The following is a 20365-nucleotide window of genomic DNA, read 5'->3' on the forward strand; positions in this document are numbered from 1 at the left end:
CAAAAGTAAGATTTGGTTGCTATTATCAGTTGGACAGGGGCTAGAGGAAAACAAAAACTCCAGCTGACAGGATGCTGAAGAAAGTAAATCTCTAAGAGTTCCAAAACTATATGACTGACCAGCAGCCACAAAAGCAAAGGCTGCAGCAGAGTACTTTCATCTGGTGGCAGCACTGCACAAAACTAGAAAAAGAGAATATAAAAAATAGTGCTTAAAGTGCAAGCTATTAGAATCCCCAAAGGCTGCAAAAATTTTCGTTTTCCCTGAAAAGCTTACTTTCCCCAAACACATGCAAGGAAAACTGTATGTCCTTATAAGTACAGCAACTGCCTGCTGATAACTGCCTTTGTTTTGCAAATGTGTCATTTAGCAGTGTGGAATGTGCACTGACCCATCGCCCGTTCAGCCAGTCATTTGCCCCTTCTGACACTTACACTCATATGTTTATAACCGCCATCCCGAAAGTTCTCCCTTACAGCTCAAGTCTGCAAAGACTTGAAATGAATTTTATAGGTAATGATATATTGTTGTTTGAAATACTGTACATTTTATGTGTGTTCCGTATCTACAACGATCTGTGTTAATGTATGACAAAACAAGACATGTTAAGTCTTGTAGACACAAAGCAAATGTAGGTGTTTATTATATCAAATACAACCTCTTGAATATGAGTTTTTACTTTTTTGATAATTGCGTTTCTTTAACTTCAAATAGCACACAGACCTAAATTGCATTTTAATATTAAGTTTTGCAACTAACAAACCTACACAGGTTGTTACTTAACAGAAATGTATTTATTATATCCAATATGACTGCTTGCATGTGACACACAAAACACAAACATGCATGAAAACGTCTTTATTTGGAAATGCAATTTGGACTTCCCAGTCTGTACACATTCAGCAACATGTCATTTGAACAATTTTTTAATTCAGATTTATTCTTGAATAAAAACTTGTTTCGTCATACCTTGAATGAAAGTGTTTATTTATATTCCATATCTTAATTTGAAAACAATATTTGTACTCTACATTCACAGTAATGAAACAATTTGGCTTTTATTCAAGAATAAAACTGAATGGGAAAAAAAAAGTAATTCCAATGACATGTCACTATGACTGTGTAAAGACTGCGAAGTCCAAACATCAGTCGGTACAAAACAAAGACATTTGCATTCATGTGTGTGCTTGAGTGTTTCATTTTCAAACAGACACATTTGATATAATAAAAACATGCATTTCATCTGAGTCTCTAACTATCTGTTTAAATGTGTGGTACTTGTAAAAGTAATCATAATAAAGACAAATTATTTATCAGTGCCATTATAATTACTATAATGTTACATATGCTCGATATATACATCACATATACATCTATTGCTATTGATAAGTAAATCTGTGTGCCATCAGCAATTCAAGGTAATCTGGCCTAACAGGACCATGTAGATTGACAAAAACAGCGGTCCCAGAATTAATCTCTATGATACACCATGTACAATATTGTGTATATCTGACGTAAAAGCACAACATATTACAAAGAATCTAAGCACTACCAGAAAGACCTACACATTGAATAATGCTGTTAATGAGATTACTGTGATCTATGGTTGCAAACGCTGCTCTCAAACCTAACAGAACAAGGACAGATATGTTATATGTGTAAGCATTTATCTGCAAGTCATTAACTAGTTTAGCCAAAGCAGTTTCTGTACTATGATTTATTCTAAAGCCTGACTAATACTTATCCAAAAAGGTTTTTATTGAAGTAATTATTTAACTACTGAAAAGCCTTTTTTAAATTTTACTTTTAAAAGGTAGGTTAAAGATAGATCTAAAATTATCTGAGACAGGATAGTCAATACTATTTTCTTAAGAAGGAGATTATTTACTGCATTCTTTAAGGTATCTGCAAAAATGCCAGTATCTAATTAACAGTTAAATGTTGCTATTACACTGCCAATTAGAATGTCAGAAACATCTTTTTGTAAAAGTCTGTTGGGATTGAGTCAAGAACACAAGTGTATGGTTTCAGTTAGGTAATTATTTAATGAAGTTCCGGTAAACCAATTTTAGTAATGGCATTTTCTTCACTTGACACCATACCTACCCATCACCTCCTCGTCTCCACTGTTCCCTTCACCAACATGCCAATTGAAATCCGCTCCAATCACCACTCTCTGTCCCTAGGGTACAATGTTCAGCACTTCATCCAACTCACTCCAAAAATCTTCTTTCTCACCCATTGCACACCCAACTTGCAGTGCATATGCACTAACAACATTCATCATCACACCTCCAATTTCCAGCTTCATAATCATTACTCTGCCTGACACTCTTTTCACCTCCAAAACACTCTTGACATACTGTTCCTTCAGAATATCTCCTACCCCATTTCTACCTCCATCCACACCATGATAGAACAATTTGAATCCACCTCCAATCCACCTGGCCTTACTCACCTTCCATTTAGTCTCTTGCATGCACAATATATCAACCTTCTTTCTCTCCTTCATATCTGCTAACTCTCTTTCCTTACCAGTCATACTGCCAATATTCAAAGTTCCTACTCTCAGTTCCACTCTCTTTACTTTCCTCCTCTCCTCCAACCTCCGGACACGTCTCCCCCCCTCTTCTTCTCCTTCTCTTCTTCGGCCAACAGTAGCCCAATTTCCGCCAGCACCCTGTTGGCGGTCGTTGTTAACCCGGGCCTCGACTGATCTGATATGGAAATCTGTATTGTTGCCCATATGTCGATCTGGCAAAATTTTACACCGGATGCCCTTCCTGACATAACCCTCCCCACTTATCTGCACTTGGGATTGGCACGAAGAAGCAACATGAAATTTTTATATAAAATGAATGAAACTTTTTAATTCTCTGTTAAATTAATTATTATTATGTTAAAGGAACATGTCAATAAAGCATAATATTTTAACAATTGTTTTATAAACTTTATAAAAAATGCACCTCACCAAGTTACTTAATAATAATAATAATACATTTTATTTATATAGCGCCTTTCCCGTGCTCAAGGCACTTCACAGAGTTTAAGAGAGAACGGCAGGGTATACAATATATAGCATTGTACTAAACCAGATAAATAAATAAAAGAAGAGTATGGTAGTAAATTCAGAGAAAAAGCCTAACAGACAATGTAATTGATGGTCTAGCACACACACACAGGTTACATAAGCATCTTGACATAGAGGTAAACTGAAAGAAGGGTAATAAAATCAGGTAGAGCTAAAAGCCTTCCTGAACAGATGAGTTTTGAGTTGTTTTTAAAAGAATTCATGGAGCCAGCTGGTCTAATTAATTTCGGTAGGTCATTGCATTGTCTGGGCACTATACAGGTGAAAGCCCTGTCACCAATGGAGTGTAGATTAGTGTGGGGTACAACAAGATTACCATAATCGGAGGATCTTAGTGGGTGGACAGGCACATAGTGATGGAGAAGGTCACTGATGTAGTTTGGCGCAAGGTCGTTTAAGGGTTTGTAGGTTATTAGTAGAATTTTATATTCAATTCTGTAAGACACAGGGAGCCAGTGAAGGCAAAGCAGGATGGATGTTATGTGCTTGCTGCTGCTGGTCTGTATAAGGACTCTTGAAGCCGAGTTTTAAATAAGTTGTAGCTGTGATATACTGGCACCTGCCAGTAGGGAATTACAATAATTGATAAAAGCATAGACAAGAAGGAGCGAAAACATGATATGTTACGGAGGTGAAACTGAGAATGTATCTTAATGTGATTTATGTGGGCGGAATAAGAAAGGGAGGAATCAAAAATGACACCAAGATTCTTTGCAGGTAGAGGCAGGTCTGATGAGATCACCGCCAAGATTGACTGGGCAGGAGCTCATTTTATTAAGTTGCACTTTAGTCCCAATTTGCAGAAGTTCAATTTTGTTGCAATTTAATTTTAAAGAGTTGTGCTCCATCCAGGTTTTAATGTCATTGAGGCAAGTTGTGAGCTGAGAAAGCTCTGATGAAGTTCCACTTTTAACATTGAAATAGAGTTGAGTATCATCTGCATAAAAATGATAACCTAGTCCAAAGCTACGAATAATATGGCCAAAGGGAAGCATATAAATACAGAAAAGCAGAGGACCGAGGACAGAGCCCTGTGGAACTCCTTGTATGACTGGCGCTGTGCTGGACCTGCTGTTGCCAAGACTAACAAACTCTTGCCTATCAGTCAGATAAGACTTGAACCACTGGAGGGCAGTGCCAGAGATACCCAGCATGTTCTCCATTCTGGACAGCAGAATGTCATGTCTGACAGTGTCAAATGTTGCACTTTGGTCTAACAAAATTAATATGCTGGTTTGTCCAGGGTCTGCTGCCATAAACAAATCATTGGTTACCCGTAGCAGAGCAGTTTCACAGCTGTGCTGTGCTCTGAAACCAGACTGAAAAGGTTCCATCAAATTATTAGAGGTTAAGTAGTTGGTGAATTTGAAAGCTACTGCACTCTCAAGAACTTTTGACAGAAAAGGTAAGTGGGAAATAGGCCAAAAATTGTTAAGACTGTCAGCATCTAGACCAGACGTTTTAACATTGGGGTTACAGAAGCGGTTTTAAAAGTGAGCGGCACAAAGCCAGTGTCGAGGGATGAGTTTACTATTGTTGTAATAATCGGGATTATGGCATGAAGGCAGGATTTAAGTAGTGTGCTGGAGATGGGGTACAGTACACAAGTAGTCGGCCTCATCTTACACAGCAGGTCATTAACAAAAGCAGATGTGACTGGTGAGAACTTAGAGAAGGAGCTGGATGGAGTGGGAAAACAGGGAGAGATATAAACAGATGATGTATTTATGTTAGTTGAATTATTTAGATCATTAATTTTGTTACGGAAAAAGTGGAGGAATTTCTCACAGACTTCAGTAGAAGAGGTAGTTGGGCCAGATGCGGGTAAAAGTAGTTTATTAACTACAGAGAACAAAACCCTTGGGTTATCGTGGCTACTTTCTATTATTCTGCCATAATGGGTGTTCTTGGCAGCAGTTAGTGCTTCTCTGTAGGTTCTTTGGTGGTCAGAGAAAGCTTGGATGTGCATGGTGGGGCCAGACTTGCATGACATTCTCTCAAAGAGTCGGCCAGCTGCTTTCATAGATTGCAATTCTGAATTATACCAAGGAGCTGAACGCTTAAAGGAATCCTCCTTATGTTTTAAAGGAGCTGTTTTATGTAATGCTGAATGAAGGGCAGTGTTATAGTGGTCAACAAGACTATCTAGTGTTGATGAAATAGGTGAAGACAGTAAAAGATCAGAAATGGATCCAGAAAAGATAGAGGGACAGATATTTTTAAGGTTTCTGTAAAAAATGTGTCATTTACAGGTAAGAGGAGGGAGAGGTAATGAGACAGTGAAAAGCACTGTTTTATGGTCAGCTATAGCTATAACCTTTTTAGGTTGTCAATTATACTTGTTCCAGTATCATTTTATAGTTCATGTTCAAAGTTATTAAGAAGAAATAAACAGGTTTGCTTATACCATAACTAGTTTTATTTGGTAAAAACAATAAAAACTAACAAAAATACAAAAGATTAGTATTCAAAAGCTGAAATGTACAACATTTGTACAAGAACAATGCTTCTTTGGCTGTGCTAGAATGCCATGACCAATGTATAACTATATATGAAGAGAAAATACACCTTGGATAGAGTGTTATATTATAAAATACATAGTTTTATATTTATGTATCTGTATATATCATAGAATAAATGTTAAATATTAGTAAAATATAAAGTGCAAAAATTGCAGCTTGGCACCTTCTTTCACAAATATATATATTTTTTTATTTTCAAACTAGCAAATTCGGTGACTGCATTGTATTGTATTTGGGTGTATTATTTATTTGTCTGTATTAATAGTATTTATCTGGTTAATCAATGTTATGCTAATACTAATGAACAGCAATGCTTAAAATAGTTGACCCGTAATGAAAGTCAGAACATTTTTTTTCCCATGTACATAAACGTACCTGTACTGAGCAAGTAAATCTAGACTACTTAATAGTACATTTACTGACTTGTGACGGTATTTAGTGAGCATACTTTGATAAAACATTAAAGGAGAATACAAGGGAAAACGCAAAACAGAGTAACGTTAGTCTGTGGTGTGATTAAGTGTTTTAAATGAATACCTAAATATTTGTCGTTTGTGTGTGTGTTTTTTTTTTTTTTTTAACTTTAATTTCACTAACCTTTTGCTCTTAGCCGGCGACAATAACTCAAACCCACGACCTGATGCTTCTTTGAAAGTTGCATGACTTTACTGCCAAGTTATCCAACCTCCGCTGACAATAAATCCGCTTGGCGCTTTTTTTATTTCTGGTGAGGACAAAATATAACTATTTTGACTTCTACCTAAATGACTGAAATTAGTATATTGTACATCCCACAAGATTCAATAAATTAAACATGATTAAGTTATGTTTAAAAGTGGAACACAAACAATACATGTAATATAAATACATTTTTGTAACTGTAACAACCTGCCATTTCCCTTTTTTTTTGCATAAAACTTCATTTCAATATGTTTATTTTTAACTTAACACAGGTTTAATTTGTTTTAGTGCAAATTTCTATCCAAATGTATCCATGTTTTCATAAGCTGGTTCACTATGTAATAATGTCATATATTATTGCCCTGTTTGAAATAATAAAATAATTGAATAATGTCTGATATTGATTTTACATACATAATGTATCATTTGCAAATCTGTAACACAATCTACAAAGAAATGTGCTGTTTCTCAGCTGTGTTAGGTCTCTCCCTCCTAACTGATTCATTTCCAGACTTATTTTATGACTTTTTAGATACAACATCAAGGATAAGGACACCTTCTTTGATAATGCCACAAGGAGTCGAATTGTAAGTATTCTTCAATTTCTTATCATTGCAAGACAACTAAACTGATAATTTCATCAGTTTCTTGGGCAGAAGAATTTCTTAGCAATTCAGTGGAGCATCTACATCCTCAATTTAATCTTAACTATTTCATGTTTTTCAAATGTAATATTATGTAACATTTTTACACACATTGAATATCAGGCTATATTTCTTAAAAATTAACTACAAAGAAGTATATCAAATGGAAAATTTAAATATGCTTAAGTGTTCTACCTTTTCACAAAAAAACTGGCAGGACAGAATATAGCAATCGCAAGGGAATGAAGCCAAAAACTGTGATCAAACAAATGTGCAAAGGATAAAAAAAAACAAAAACATAGAAGCCAACACAAATATCCAACTGAAAATACCCAAACAAAAAATTATCCAAAGTTGAAAGTAAAAAAAAAGTCCTTTAATGCACTGCACAAGTTTGTTTTTTATCCAGAAACTTGGACAAAGTCTAGAGCACACTGCTGTCTTAAATAGTCTCTAAGTCATGACGTCAAACATCATCACTTCCACTGATCAGGTAACAACAGTGCACCACTGTGGCGAACAGCAAAATGACTGTAGCTTCTAGAAAAAGACATAAATTGGCTGTGACTGCAACCAAAACAAAATAGTGGAGACATAAACATAACATTAGCATTTTTTACAACAGTGAAATGAAATCCAAACTGAAAAACAAATATATGAAATACTCAGAAGGTTCAAATTTCACATCTGCTGTCCTGACCAGCGTTCATGTTTCATCCTCCTTCCTTGACATTATTGCAGACACTAACCATTTGTACACACCTTTCTCAATGTGCACCTCACTTACTTCCATGCAACAACTGATTCTTTTCTCTGGCACACTCTTATATACTTTCATTACCTGTTCCAAAACCTTGATTGCTGAATGTGATCCACACACCAGTGGATCACCCCTTCTTTTGTACAATGGAATAAGTACACTTTAGGAATTCTTCCTTCCAAAAAAATCATGTTGCGCAGGTCTGTTAACCATTCAACCTTCAGGGACTGCAACTGTCTATTAAGATAAGCTTTAGTAAAATAGCTAAAAAATCTTCTGTGGGAATAGAGAAATACACATATACATGAAAAGAGCCAGTGTTTTAGATTTAAGTTAATCTAACACATGTCTTTGGATTGTAGAAGTGAAATTAATGTGCCCCTAAAACATTCAAAAAACATACAAATTCCACACAGACAGATGCCAAGGTCAGATTCAAGTCCAGGACTCTGAACATGTAGGATAGGAAGACCTGAAAGACAGTCTATCACATATGTAGCCTTTTCTAAATGTACCACACATTGAATTGAATTTTTATAAGATTGTCCTGTCAAGTAATATGTCTGGCCTATTTATAGTCCAGAAAGCCTGGCTAAAAAAACAGGCTAACATATGTGCATCAAAGGAACATCCAAAACACATTAACTTTCATTCGCAGTTTGCAGATGTCATCATGCCATCATGAACTATAACAACATGACATTACAAGAGTATCTTAGGGGAAATAGTACACACCAAGAAAATAACTTTTTTTTTCTTTTTCTACAATTATTTTTCATTTTGTATGCTACATTTTGTTAATTTTTTAAGGTACTGTCTAGCAAAATATAAAATGTTATAGTTCATAGTTAGTCTAGTTTTTTATTTTTTTTCCATATTGTCTAGATTATATTAATCAGACATAACAAGCATAAAAATCGCTGCCAATGAGTCTAATTAATAGAATTAATATTAATTTTAGCCTTGTGATTAAATTTTGAATTGTTGACACAAAAACTAAACAACCCTGAGCTCCATTTTTAAATGTTTGAAATTTGATATACATTAGTATGTGAATCAAAAAGATTCAATGTTGTCATTCATAATACAATGCATTTTATGAAGCTTGTCTGTTACTTATTTTTAAATGAAATTCATAAAATCTGCTGTGGTGAAAATTAAACATCAAAATGTATTATATAGGAGTGTATATAATGTGGTATGGTGTTTTGATGATTTATTGTTAATTAATTTATAATTGAATGTATTTTTTTTCTTCAGGTGTTTGAAATATTGAAACGCACAACCTGTACAAGAGCAAAATATAGCATGGGTGAGTTTTATGTGACAAAAGATCATGCAAATGACAAACAATTCTGTCTATTTATCTACCTATCTGTAGTGGCCTGAGGGATTGCTAACAAGCAGACCCAAACCCAAATAATTCCAAGGAGGCTTAAAGAAATCTAAAGAATTTTAAATTTATTTAAAAAATTGATTAAACAGAGGGGAGCAGGGTTATGGAGAGGGGATACAAATAATAAATTTAAACCTGCACACCTGACGAAACTCTGTGCCTAACTTTATAGGTTCAGTCCATTTTATCATGTGGAGTGCCTACTGCACTTACCCACATGGGTGTATCTCCCCTGCTTACTTCTTCTAACCTTTCGCTTTGCTGTCTGGCCTTTCTTCTTCCTACAAGTTCTACACAAAACTACCTCCCTATTCCAAGTATAAAAATGATGTTTTGCCAGGAGAACATTTAAGTCACCACATCTACGTTCAAGAAAGGAATACACAGCTTCTATGATCAACCTGTTAGAACTTCCCCTAGCAGGTACTGTACATATGTCCCCGATATCCTGGCACATTCTGTTGAAGGACAAGACAATCCTACAGACACCTGATCCTCATGATTGGAGGGGAGAAGAGACACAAGTATTTGGTAATAAATATCCTTGCTGCTATCCAACACCATTGTCCTCCAGCACTCAGGAACACATTGATGCCCTTGGATCACAAACTCTGGACCAACTTAGGTTCTTTTTTACTATGACAAATATGTATGTATGTTCTTGCAGTTATTAACCTGTCCATGATGGAACAGTTTTAAATGTAATATATCTTTGATATTTATGTTTAAAACTGTCATTTTTAAATGTAAATTGCCTTAAATGTTTATGCATCTTCTTTAGATTATGAAATGTTTAAAGTAATTAAAACTGCCTTTTATGAAAATTCATATTTAAATTTATAATAATTCTATTGAAATATGAATAGCTTTCATTTCTGTTTTACCAAAAAGGTGCCTAATCCTTTGTAGTATGAAAGTATTTGAAAATAAATTTTATTTTAATATATTTAATTTCTGAAATACAGTAAATCCAGTCATTTACTAACAATTTGTGTATGAAATTGACAACGTGATTAAGTCAAAAAATAGTATTTTGATTGTAATTATGTTCTTTACTAGAAATGGTTCCTGCCTTGCGGTTGGAATAGGTATCCCTTTCATGAAATTCAATGCTAGACTGAGTGGGTTAAGAATATACATGAGTTGACTTAGTGAGAAATCAAGCAAAATGACACCTTTCATTGGCTAACTAAAAAGATTACAATATGCAAGCTTTTGAGGCAACTCAGGCCCATTCTTCAGTTTACATCTTGCCTAAAGAAAGGTCCTGAGTTGCCTCGAAAGCTTGCATGTTGTAATCTTTTTAGTTAGCCAATGAAAGGTGTCATTTTGCTTGACTTCTCACTACATTCATAATGGGTAACACGGTACAACACCCTAGTACTACAATACATGAGTTGACTTAAAATGAGCACAACTATTACTACACTCTATACAAACATGTGGTTCCAGGCTAAAAGTAAGTTAAAACTATATTTTTTATGGAAGAGTAAACGGCTTGCAGAGCAAACAGCACAAAGAAATACATTCAACTCTATGCTTTATATAGGCCTAAACTACATCTAGCCAAAGTCTCTCTTTTCTCATCTGTGCCTTCTTCACTGTCTCTTTTGACATTCTGTACTGCCACTCACCTCCAAACAAACAAAAAAAAACTTTTATGTTAATAGCAGACTCCTGGGTCATTTTGGAGTAAGGAACAATATAAATATTGTTTTAGTATGTTTAAGTTGCATTACCTGATTGAAACTATTTTCAAGAACATCGTGGTGATTTTTTTTTTTTTTTGTAAATTAGGTATCACTACTTTAATTGCAAATGGCATTTATGAGTCTGCTTATCCTCTTCATGATGTAAGTAATTAATTTAATACTTAGAAAATGTGATAATTAATCAATAACATTGGTTTTATCTTTTGCATAAACATATTTTCAAAATATTTATATATATATATATATATATATGTTTTTATTCCAGGGCAATTATGAAAATGATGAAGAAGAGATAAATGAGAGAAAGGTGATTTGAATTTTCAACCTTTCTACTTTTATACTAATGTAATTATGAGCCTGGGGTGAAGTTTTCAAAGGTGTCACTTTAAAATATATACAATTTTTACATGTAGGAAAACTGCCATTACAAGTGATATTTTTCTCTTCATACTTCACTCTAACACATTCAGGAATGTTCCCATGAAAGCTATAATCCTGCTTAAAGTATTTAAACATCTTTTCTTCCTTTCATGTATTGAGATGCTACACATAGGAAAGTCAGTACAGTATAAAAGAAATCAGTCTCTCCTAGTAATGCATACGGGAAATGCAAACCTTAATAATGTGTAAACAACTAAGGTAACATCTGTTTATTGGGTTTTTTGTGGCAATAGATGCATCTATCAAAGACTTCATAAAGTTTCTGCTTATAGTCATGAGCTGATGGCCCAAATGAAAACTTTCTCCCAAGGTTGGATAGGTTCCTTTCTAAAAATATGCAGAGATAGACAACCTTCCTGTGAGACAGGCTGAATAATGATCTCCTGGTGGCAGCTGATCACAATGTGTTAACGCTTATGATCTTCCTAGTCCTCAGTGCTGCCTTTGGTACTGTGTATCATGACTGCTTTGAATTAAACATCACTGGAAGTGCTCTTGCCTGGTTTAAATCTTACCTTACAGACCAACATCACTTTGTTACTTTTAGATAGATAGATAGATAGATAGATAGATAGATAGATAGATAGATAGATAGATAGATAGATAGATAGATAGATAGATAGATAGATAGATAGATAGATAGATAGATAGATAGATAGATAGATAGATACTTTATTAATCCCAAGGGGAAATTTGTGAGTTTATGTCAGACCCGTCCTGTCTGGCTAATAATGTTCCTAAAGAATATGTACCTAGTCCCCTCATTCTTTATTATTTATATGTTTTCCCTTGGCTCCATTATCCGGCGGTACAGCTTACAGTTTCATTGATATGTGATACTATTTATGCAAATCTTACCACCCTCTGCATTGATTACCTGTCTAGCTGAAGTAAAACAATGGTTGACTGATAATTTTCTCAGACTAAATAGTGAAATAACTGGCCATAATCATCTCTTCCCCAGGTGTTTTTTAGGGAAATTGATAGTTTTTCTTTGACAATTTCCTGTTTTATTTTTTTGTCTAAACAAATCTTGGTGTCATTCGTAACTCCAAACTCTTATCTGAAACACAAATAAATAATATCACTAAGGTAGCTTTTATCCATCTCAAGCAAATCGCAAGGCTTCATCCCGTTCTCTCTGATATCGCAGCCCAGACCTTTACTCATGTTTATGTCACCTCATGACTTGACTACTGCAATGTGGTCATGTTTGGTGTCTCTGCTTGGAGCCTAAGCAAACTACAGTATGTGCGAATTCAGTAGCAATTGTTAGTACACAATTTAAAGTCTGGGAACATATTACAACCTTTTTTTTTTTGCATTCATTATGAGCTTCTTGTAGCTTTTAAGGTTCTTCATGTTCTGTCCCCATCTTATCTTTTTATCTGTTTCTCTTACTAAAACCATATATTCCATCACTTCATTTTTCTGACACCATGTTCTTGAATATCCTATTGTGCAGACTATGCACTATGGGTGACAGGAGCTTTAATAGTGGCAGGCGCTTAGTTGTGTAACATCCTGCCTCTGGAACTCTGTGCCTGTTTTTATATCTCAACTCAACATGTTTCATTTTGTTAGCTTTTGTTAACTTTGTATATTTTTCTGCTTTTGTTTTATTCTTTGTTGTATTTTCTGATGTTGGGTATTTTGAAAGGTGCTTTTGAACAAAATTTATAATTATTATTAAGTTTTTCCTGCTATTAGTCGCGAAGAGCCAGAGCATACCATAGCAGCAGTGGATGAATCTATCCTGCATATGAGATGCCAATGAGCAATATGAAAAAGAAGCAACAATGCTGAAAGTTGCAAATATCCATCCATCCATTTTCCAACCCGCTGAATCCGAACACAGGGTCACGGGGGTCTGCTGGAGCCAATCCCAGCCAACACAGGGCACAAGGCAGGAAACAATCCTGGGCAGGGTGCCAACCCACCACAGGACACACACAAACACACCCACACACCAAGCACACACTAGGGCCAATTTAGAATCGCCAATCCACCTAACCTGCATGTCTTTGGACTGTGGGAGGAAACCGGAGCACCCGGAGGAAACCCACGCAGACACGGGGAGAACATGCAAACTCCACGCAGGGAGGACCCGGGAAGTGAACCTGGGTCCCCAGATCTCCCAACTGCGAGGCAGCAGCGCTACCCACTGCGCCACCGTGCCGCCAGTTGCAAATATAATAATGCAAATTACTTTTTCCTTTGAAAACATGGGAGTGGTGCTATTTTTTCTACAGCTTTCAGAAGGAAAGAAATTATCAGCTTTGGTCATGGTCATGCACAGTTTTGTACAAGTGTACCTTACTTTAGAGTTATAAAGTAATAATATACACAAAAAAACAATTTAGATTCAATTTTCCACAATCCTGCATTAAGAGTTTGGCAAACACAGGTTATTCTTTCCATTTCATTCAGTGAGATTTCACATGCTTGCAATTACCCTTTTCATGTTACAGTATGGTGCTATTTTGTCAGAATTAAAAAAAAAACAAAAAAACCCACAATAGTACATTAACAATTAATTTCCACAACCGCCATCTTTCATCCTGTCCTTTATGTGTATATCCAGCTCTCACTGATGGCTTTTCAGGTACAGTAAACTGTTTTCTGCTTATGCATTCATCTTTTTCCATCAGACATTATGCAACCAGGGTTATGACCTCTCTGCCATGTTAAATTAATCTCCTGAATAATTTTACAGATTTAGCAGCCTGCCACTACAAATCAATTTATATTTTCTAATGGCTCCTTATATACTGTAATAAAGTTAAGGTTGATTTCTATATCTATTATTAGCATCTTAGAACAGGGTTGTCCAGGCCTTCTCTTGAAGTGCCACAATTTCTATAGGATTTTGCTCAGATCTTTTAATTAATTCGATATCAATCTTTGCCATTAATTGGACATCTCATGTAATTTGAAGGCTCATCCACCACTCATTCTGAACTCTCCAAAATCAGAATGAATAACAGAATGGCTATATGTTCTGTTTGAAATTCAGAGTGATGCATTTTGTTCTCCTGACAGTCCAGTCTCTACTTTTTACTTATTATTTTATTTGTTTGTTAAAGAGTTTTAATTGTTTAAAGGATAAGTTTGGTATTTTTCAAGTCAAAGTTATTTTTCACAACCATGGTAAATATGCCTTTGCCATGCAAAATTGTATTCTTAAAAAAAAATACATAGTCAGTCCTGGTGATTTATAATGGAAACTATGTGGCATGGACACACCACTGAAAAGTAAAAGCCTAAAAAGATACCAAATACTTCCTTTCTGAAGCGGCAGAAGTTTCAATATAAGAACATATGCCTTCTTTCTGATGCATGTTTGGGACAACAAAAGGGATCTGGAAATAATCATTTTATCATACCTTCCTAGTACATTTTTTTCTGTAGTAAGGATACATTATCTAATTCATTTGTGTGATAGAAGTTGCCTCCCTGGGAAGAGTTCTCACATAAATACAATATGGAAGTAAATCAACACAATACAAAGCACTTGGCACAAACAGTTTATGGTGATTTTGTCTTTCAATAAGAAACCACGCCCCTGGGGGTGGAGTGAAAGATTGTTGTAAAGGAAGATAAGCGCTGATGTAGAGTGCACATCTGATCTTCTTTTAAAATGGCTGAATCTCATAATATTGGTGTTATTTTCTTTGAAAATTACCTGTATAAGCTATTTTTACATAGCTTCCATTTTGAAACCCCCAGGCTGGCTTTGTGTTTTTTAAAATTTCTAGAAAATGCTTAACTTATCCATATAATAAGGCAGTTAAAATATATTCAGCTGTATTTCTTGTTTATACTTTTTATGTGGGTATTAATTATGAAGTACTTCTTTAATAAAATTAAAAAAAAAGAAAAAATGTTGAGGGTTCTTCTGCTTACAAAATCTTTTTGCTTATTTTTTTTGCTTATAATTTCTAATGGAGCACAGAGATAACAGAAACAAGAAGCAGAATATCTAGAGTATTTGTTAATGTTGTGAGACATGGAAAAAAATGCAAATTTAGATCTAAAATGGTTTTCCACATTTCTTCACTATATAATGATATATGATAATTTTTAACTAAATATGTATTTTTGTCTTCAAAGGTGCTACATAAAGAATGGGCGAGATATGGTGTCTTCTACAAATACCAACCAATTGACCTCATTCGGTAAAGTTTTTCTTCTGTTCTTAATCACTGTCACCTTAATCCTGAAGTTGCCCATATTTCTACTGGCTTATATTAGTCAATTTACTACACAAAAATTGTTTTAAAATATGTGGTGAACTGTTGTGCATTCTAAAACTTAAAAATAAATATAGTACAGTTCAAATTCCATCCTAGTCATTTTCTTTCTAAAACCAAAATGCACAAACAAGAGCATTTCCAATGCAATTTAGAAGAACTAGTTATGGAATATGAGTTACCTTTTGAGGACTTTGGCAAATCACTGGATATTAAAACAAAGACAATATAGATGAGAAAGTACTGCCTGTTCCAGTGTGGCATAGATGTGTTCCACATCACATGATTGGACCTGTTAATCAATAATTAGAATGAATAATTAAGGAAGGAAATATTGAAGAAGTTAACAAGTGAGCAGAGTGGATCTCTGATATGCTAATGATCACAAAGGAAACAGTTTGGAGGTGTGATTGTATGTGGATCTGAGAGACATCAATAAAAAATGTCATTCACAAAATCCATCTAGTTCTTACAGTAGACAGCATTCTACAAGCCATGCCGGATAGAAAGATATTGAAATAATTAGACATGAAATTTTGGCAGGTGGATTTAGAGAAAAAGTCAAGAGGTTCTCACAGCTTTCATTACAATGTAAGTGGTATTGTTTTAGCCAGGCCCCGTTTGGATTATCTAGTACATAAAAAACTATTAATTCAATAATGCATGAACTGGTGAATGTTGTATGATACATAGAAAATGTTTTTAGAAAGCAAAGAAGAGATCCTAAAAAGACTGAGAAGAGTTCTTTTTCTTTAAATCTTTCAAAAATCTAAGTCTTTGCTGTGGCAAAGACTGCAGAATAGATTGAAAATACCAATTGCTTATGCAAGTCATTCATTAACTGACACAAGGTGGTGTTCTTCCAAAGTTGAATGTGAAGCTCATAACTGTTGAGCATTTAAACATTTCAGAACATATAGTTTCTTTTGAGGAGAAAAATTTGCATAACAGAATTCCACATTGCACTACAAAGTAGAACATGTAATAGTCCAGGCAAATGTGGTGACTTAAACAAGTATGTTGAGTAATATGTGTAGAAAGTTCTGATTGTACACATATACTTGAAGACCTATAGGCAGAAACACTAATCAAAGAGGCGTCAGAAGGATACAATTTTACTTTATCACAGGCTGGCTAGAGATATGACATAATAGTGTTCCTGAACAGTCACAATCTTACTTAAGATATGCAAAAGGACTATCAACATATGAGGCACTATTCCTGCAAGGAGGTAAAACCACACTACCAATTTCAATGGTGAGTAAAGTGCTGAGAATAGCACATGACACACATCAAGGAGTTGTTAGAACTTAACAGTATTTGAAAATTAAATTTTACAGTATGTGTTATGAGCCAACCTGTTCTTGACAATTAGCAATTGCATACCCATATTTAATGAAAAAAGATTAAAGTTGGTCCAATTCAAAATGAATACATATTGACTGTTAGATTATTCTTCCTTTACATAAGCTGTTGTAGTTCAGATGTCATGTACTGTGTCAGATGAACAGATGAAAGTTTGTGCATGTTTGGCTACCCTTTGGAAGTGGTTATGGACAATGCTAGGCAATTTGTTGGCCAAGTTTTTGAAACTTTTCTAAAGCAATATTATCAACCTCATTCATGTTTCACCTTAAAATTCAAAAAACAATAGAAAAATCAAGGGATGTTCTAGGTAATCTTGAATAGGCATTCAGGGCATTTAAATGTGAAGGAAAGGTAAGGAAGGAGAAGCTTCCAAAGTTATTGATGGCATATCACTCAACTGGTCATCATTCATCTGAAAAGCACCAGCATGGCTTATGTTTTTCGGAGACATTAGAATAAAGATGCCAAGCAGTGAGTGAATACAGGAGGAGGATGCACAAGAACTCAGGAAAATTAATCAAGTATACAATACTTAGTGAAAATGAAAAACTGTGCAGAAAAAAAACAAACAGAGCAAAAAGTTTTTATTCGACATGGGAAGTATAGTCTATGGCAAATATGGATATTAAAAAAAAAAATTTGCTGCACAATTCAGAGACACTAAATATGTGCTGCTCAGCCAAACAGTAAACAACTCATTTGAGTTAGTGAATATTGATGATGAAGCATGACTCAGTACAAATGTCAAGAAACTAAGACATGTTTCCTTATCAACTGATTATTCTTTTTCTGGAACTGGTAATAGACAAACACAAAATCCACAGGTTGAAACAGAACCTGCAATGCATGGTGAAAAACCAGAGCGGGTCAATAAGAAATCTGCTCAGAAATATAAGAATAAGAAAACATAAACTGAGACTTACTGTATGTTGAAAAATGTCTATAGATGTGTGAAATGCTTAGAGTACAATAGACATTAAAATGTGAATTTTGTTTTAAGTTAAAGATTGGTTTGAAATGTGAATTCTTTTTTTGATGATAAAAAGCTGAATGTCCAACTAGGACATACAGTAGGTATAGTATGACTATGTAATCACTTGATATGTACAGCCTGTATAGCAGAAAGAGGAGTGGTGAACAGGAATACAGGTGCAGGAAACACAACTATTAAGTAAATATTTACTAAATATCTATATAAATCACAATAAATTTTCTTTATCAACTTTCAAGTGACTATATGCCAGTTCTTATGTTAAATGGGCTACATATTGTCATATTTTGTCCATTATGATTGTTGATATTATTTTTTTAATTGTTCAACTTTATACATTTTTCATGTATGTAAATGCTTCATAGTTTTAACACTCTTGCATTACACTTTTAAATACTGTATGTGTGTGCACTCTGAGCATTTAAAATGAAGTGCACTATAGAAAAATAAACTGACTTGACTAAAAGGTAATAAAACTCATACTAAACTAACCTTTTTTATTTTTATTAACTTCAGGAAGTATTTTGGAGAAACAATCGGATTGTACTTTGCATGGCTGGGTCTTTATACAGAGTTGCTTATTCCAGCTTCATTAGTCGGCATCATAGTATTCCTTTATGGATGTGTAACAGTAGACAGTGACATACCAAGGTAATGCTTCCTTCTTTCAGCAGTATCTATAGTTCAGTTTTAAAAAGTGATTAATGAGTATAGTTGATTTTTAGCTGAAATAATTAAGTCTATTGAGATGGATTGGGTAACAAAATATATATGTTTTTCCTCATGAAGGGAGAACTGTACAGGAGCAATATAACAAAAATATCATATTGAGAAATTTCTACAAAACTTATGCATTATTTGCCAAAGGGAATTTAAGTATGTGTGTTTTATTGCTGAGTATTTGTAATTTCTTGTACTTTTAATCATCCAAATTTGAAAGAGCATTCTAAAAAATAGTTTCTGTTTTAATGTGCAATATATTAATTACAAAATTAAATTTCACTGATGAAAAACCCTAAGGGCCGATTCACATCTGACTGTTTTAAATTTCCAGTGTTTGTTTGGTATTTTTCAAGGCTTTTAATGTTGTTCTGGAAGTATTTTCCAAGAGTTTTTCTGGCCTTTTTGAGGCATTTTTTTTCGGGCAGATTTTCAAATATTTTTCAAGCATTTTTCTAGTGTTTTCAAAAAAACGTTTTGCAGAGAAAATAAAAATTACATCATTTTCATTTTGTAGGTTTTGAGGTATGGTTGGGTTGTGAAGCGATTGCTGTATTTCCAGAATATATTCTGTGGCTTTAGTGCTTTTACTCCTGGCGCTCACAGTACTGAACAGAAGGTGTTGTTAGCATTGTGGTTGCGGGTTTACCCTGTCCTGCAACAAAGGGAGAAAAGAAAACAATTCAGGGCTCTCTACGAAGCAGAGAGCTTCCTGAAAAATTCCAGGATTATAAACTGGCATTAATAAGCACATCAACAGTGATATGTTTAAAAAAAAAAAAAAAAAAAAAAAACATTATTTCACAACAAACATTGTCTGCTGCTACTGTATCGGAGCAACATCATGCAAACTGGTCATCTAGTAACAGCTACTGAGGAAGGGGTATCGTGCACTGCCTCAATCAGCTGAAATGGACTGAACATACGTTGTGTTCATATATATTTAATCCTACAGGTGCTGATGGGTATATTCAATCTGCCCAGTTTAGGGTAATTACGAGCCAGTGATTATTGCAGCAGCACTAGGCATAAGGCAAGAAGCAAATACTGTAGTGTGCCAATCATTTTAAGGTCTCAATCACACAGTGTGCTGTGAACAATCTGGTAACAGAAACACATTAATAAATTATCTGTTTAGTTTTAATCCAACTATTTGCAAAAAGATTTTTAGAAACAGTGTGATTTGATAGAACCCCAGCTAGTGTTCACCTGGGGGCTCAGATTGGGGGTGGATGTTATTTACTTCAGGAAGGACTATATGCATTTTCTTGATTGAGGAGTATCACTGACACATTTTAAGTATTCAGAGTGAAAATAGGTAATAATGCTCAATTTAATACACTCGGGTATCAGTTTAGAAATACACAGGCACATGCAAATCCCATATGGCACTATGAGGAAGAGCTCCGCATTACAACTCTGCTTATTTGTTAAAACTTTTGTACATCTATACATCTTAAACATCTTTAACCTCATTAAAAGTCGGTGTGTACCTGTTTATTTTGTTTTCTCACTTGATTGCAAGCTAATGTACCTTAATCTGTCTTTTAATAGCTGTCACTAGAAGACCGATGCACATGTATGCACAAAGACACCGGCATTTTGTTTCTAGTTTCAATAAGCTTTTTTTTTTTTTTTTTAAACAACCAGTGTTTTGTTAATGTTACCACTGAGTTGGCCAAAAAACATTTAAAACTGGAATTTTCTAAACCATTTGATGCTAAAACGCTTAGGTGTGATTAGTTTCATCGAAAAGCAGCTTAGAAGTGTTCTAGTCTTGGTAAAA

The 20365-nt window shown here is 34.5% G+C and overlaps 1 protein-coding gene across 3 annotated transcripts in view; it reads left to right on the plus strand.

Moving 5' to 3' along the window:
- LOC114652500 (anoctamin-2-like) overlaps positions 1-20365 on the plus strand; it is a 406460-nt gene that overhangs the window by 158878 nt on the left and 227217 nt on the right. For all 3 annotated transcript variants that reach the window (XM_051920300.1, XM_028802904.2, XM_051920313.1), the window contains 6 exons: positions 6827-6881; positions 8959-9010; positions 10892-10947; positions 11072-11113; positions 15361-15425; positions 18376-18510. In XM_051920300.1, the coding sequence (XP_051776260.1) occupies positions 6827-6881; positions 8959-9010; positions 10892-10947; positions 11072-11113; positions 15361-15425; positions 18376-18510 (405 nt within the window). The remainder of the gene's footprint in view (positions 1-6826; positions 6882-8958; positions 9011-10891; positions 10948-11071; positions 11114-15360; positions 15426-18375; positions 18511-20365) is intronic.

The sequence above is a fragment of the Erpetoichthys calabaricus genome, chromosome 1 (genome assembly GCF_900747795.2).
Source record: "Erpetoichthys calabaricus chromosome 1, fErpCal1.3, whole genome shotgun sequence".
Classification (NCBI taxonomy): Eukaryota; Metazoa; Chordata; class Cladistia; order Polypteriformes; family Polypteridae; genus Erpetoichthys; species Erpetoichthys calabaricus.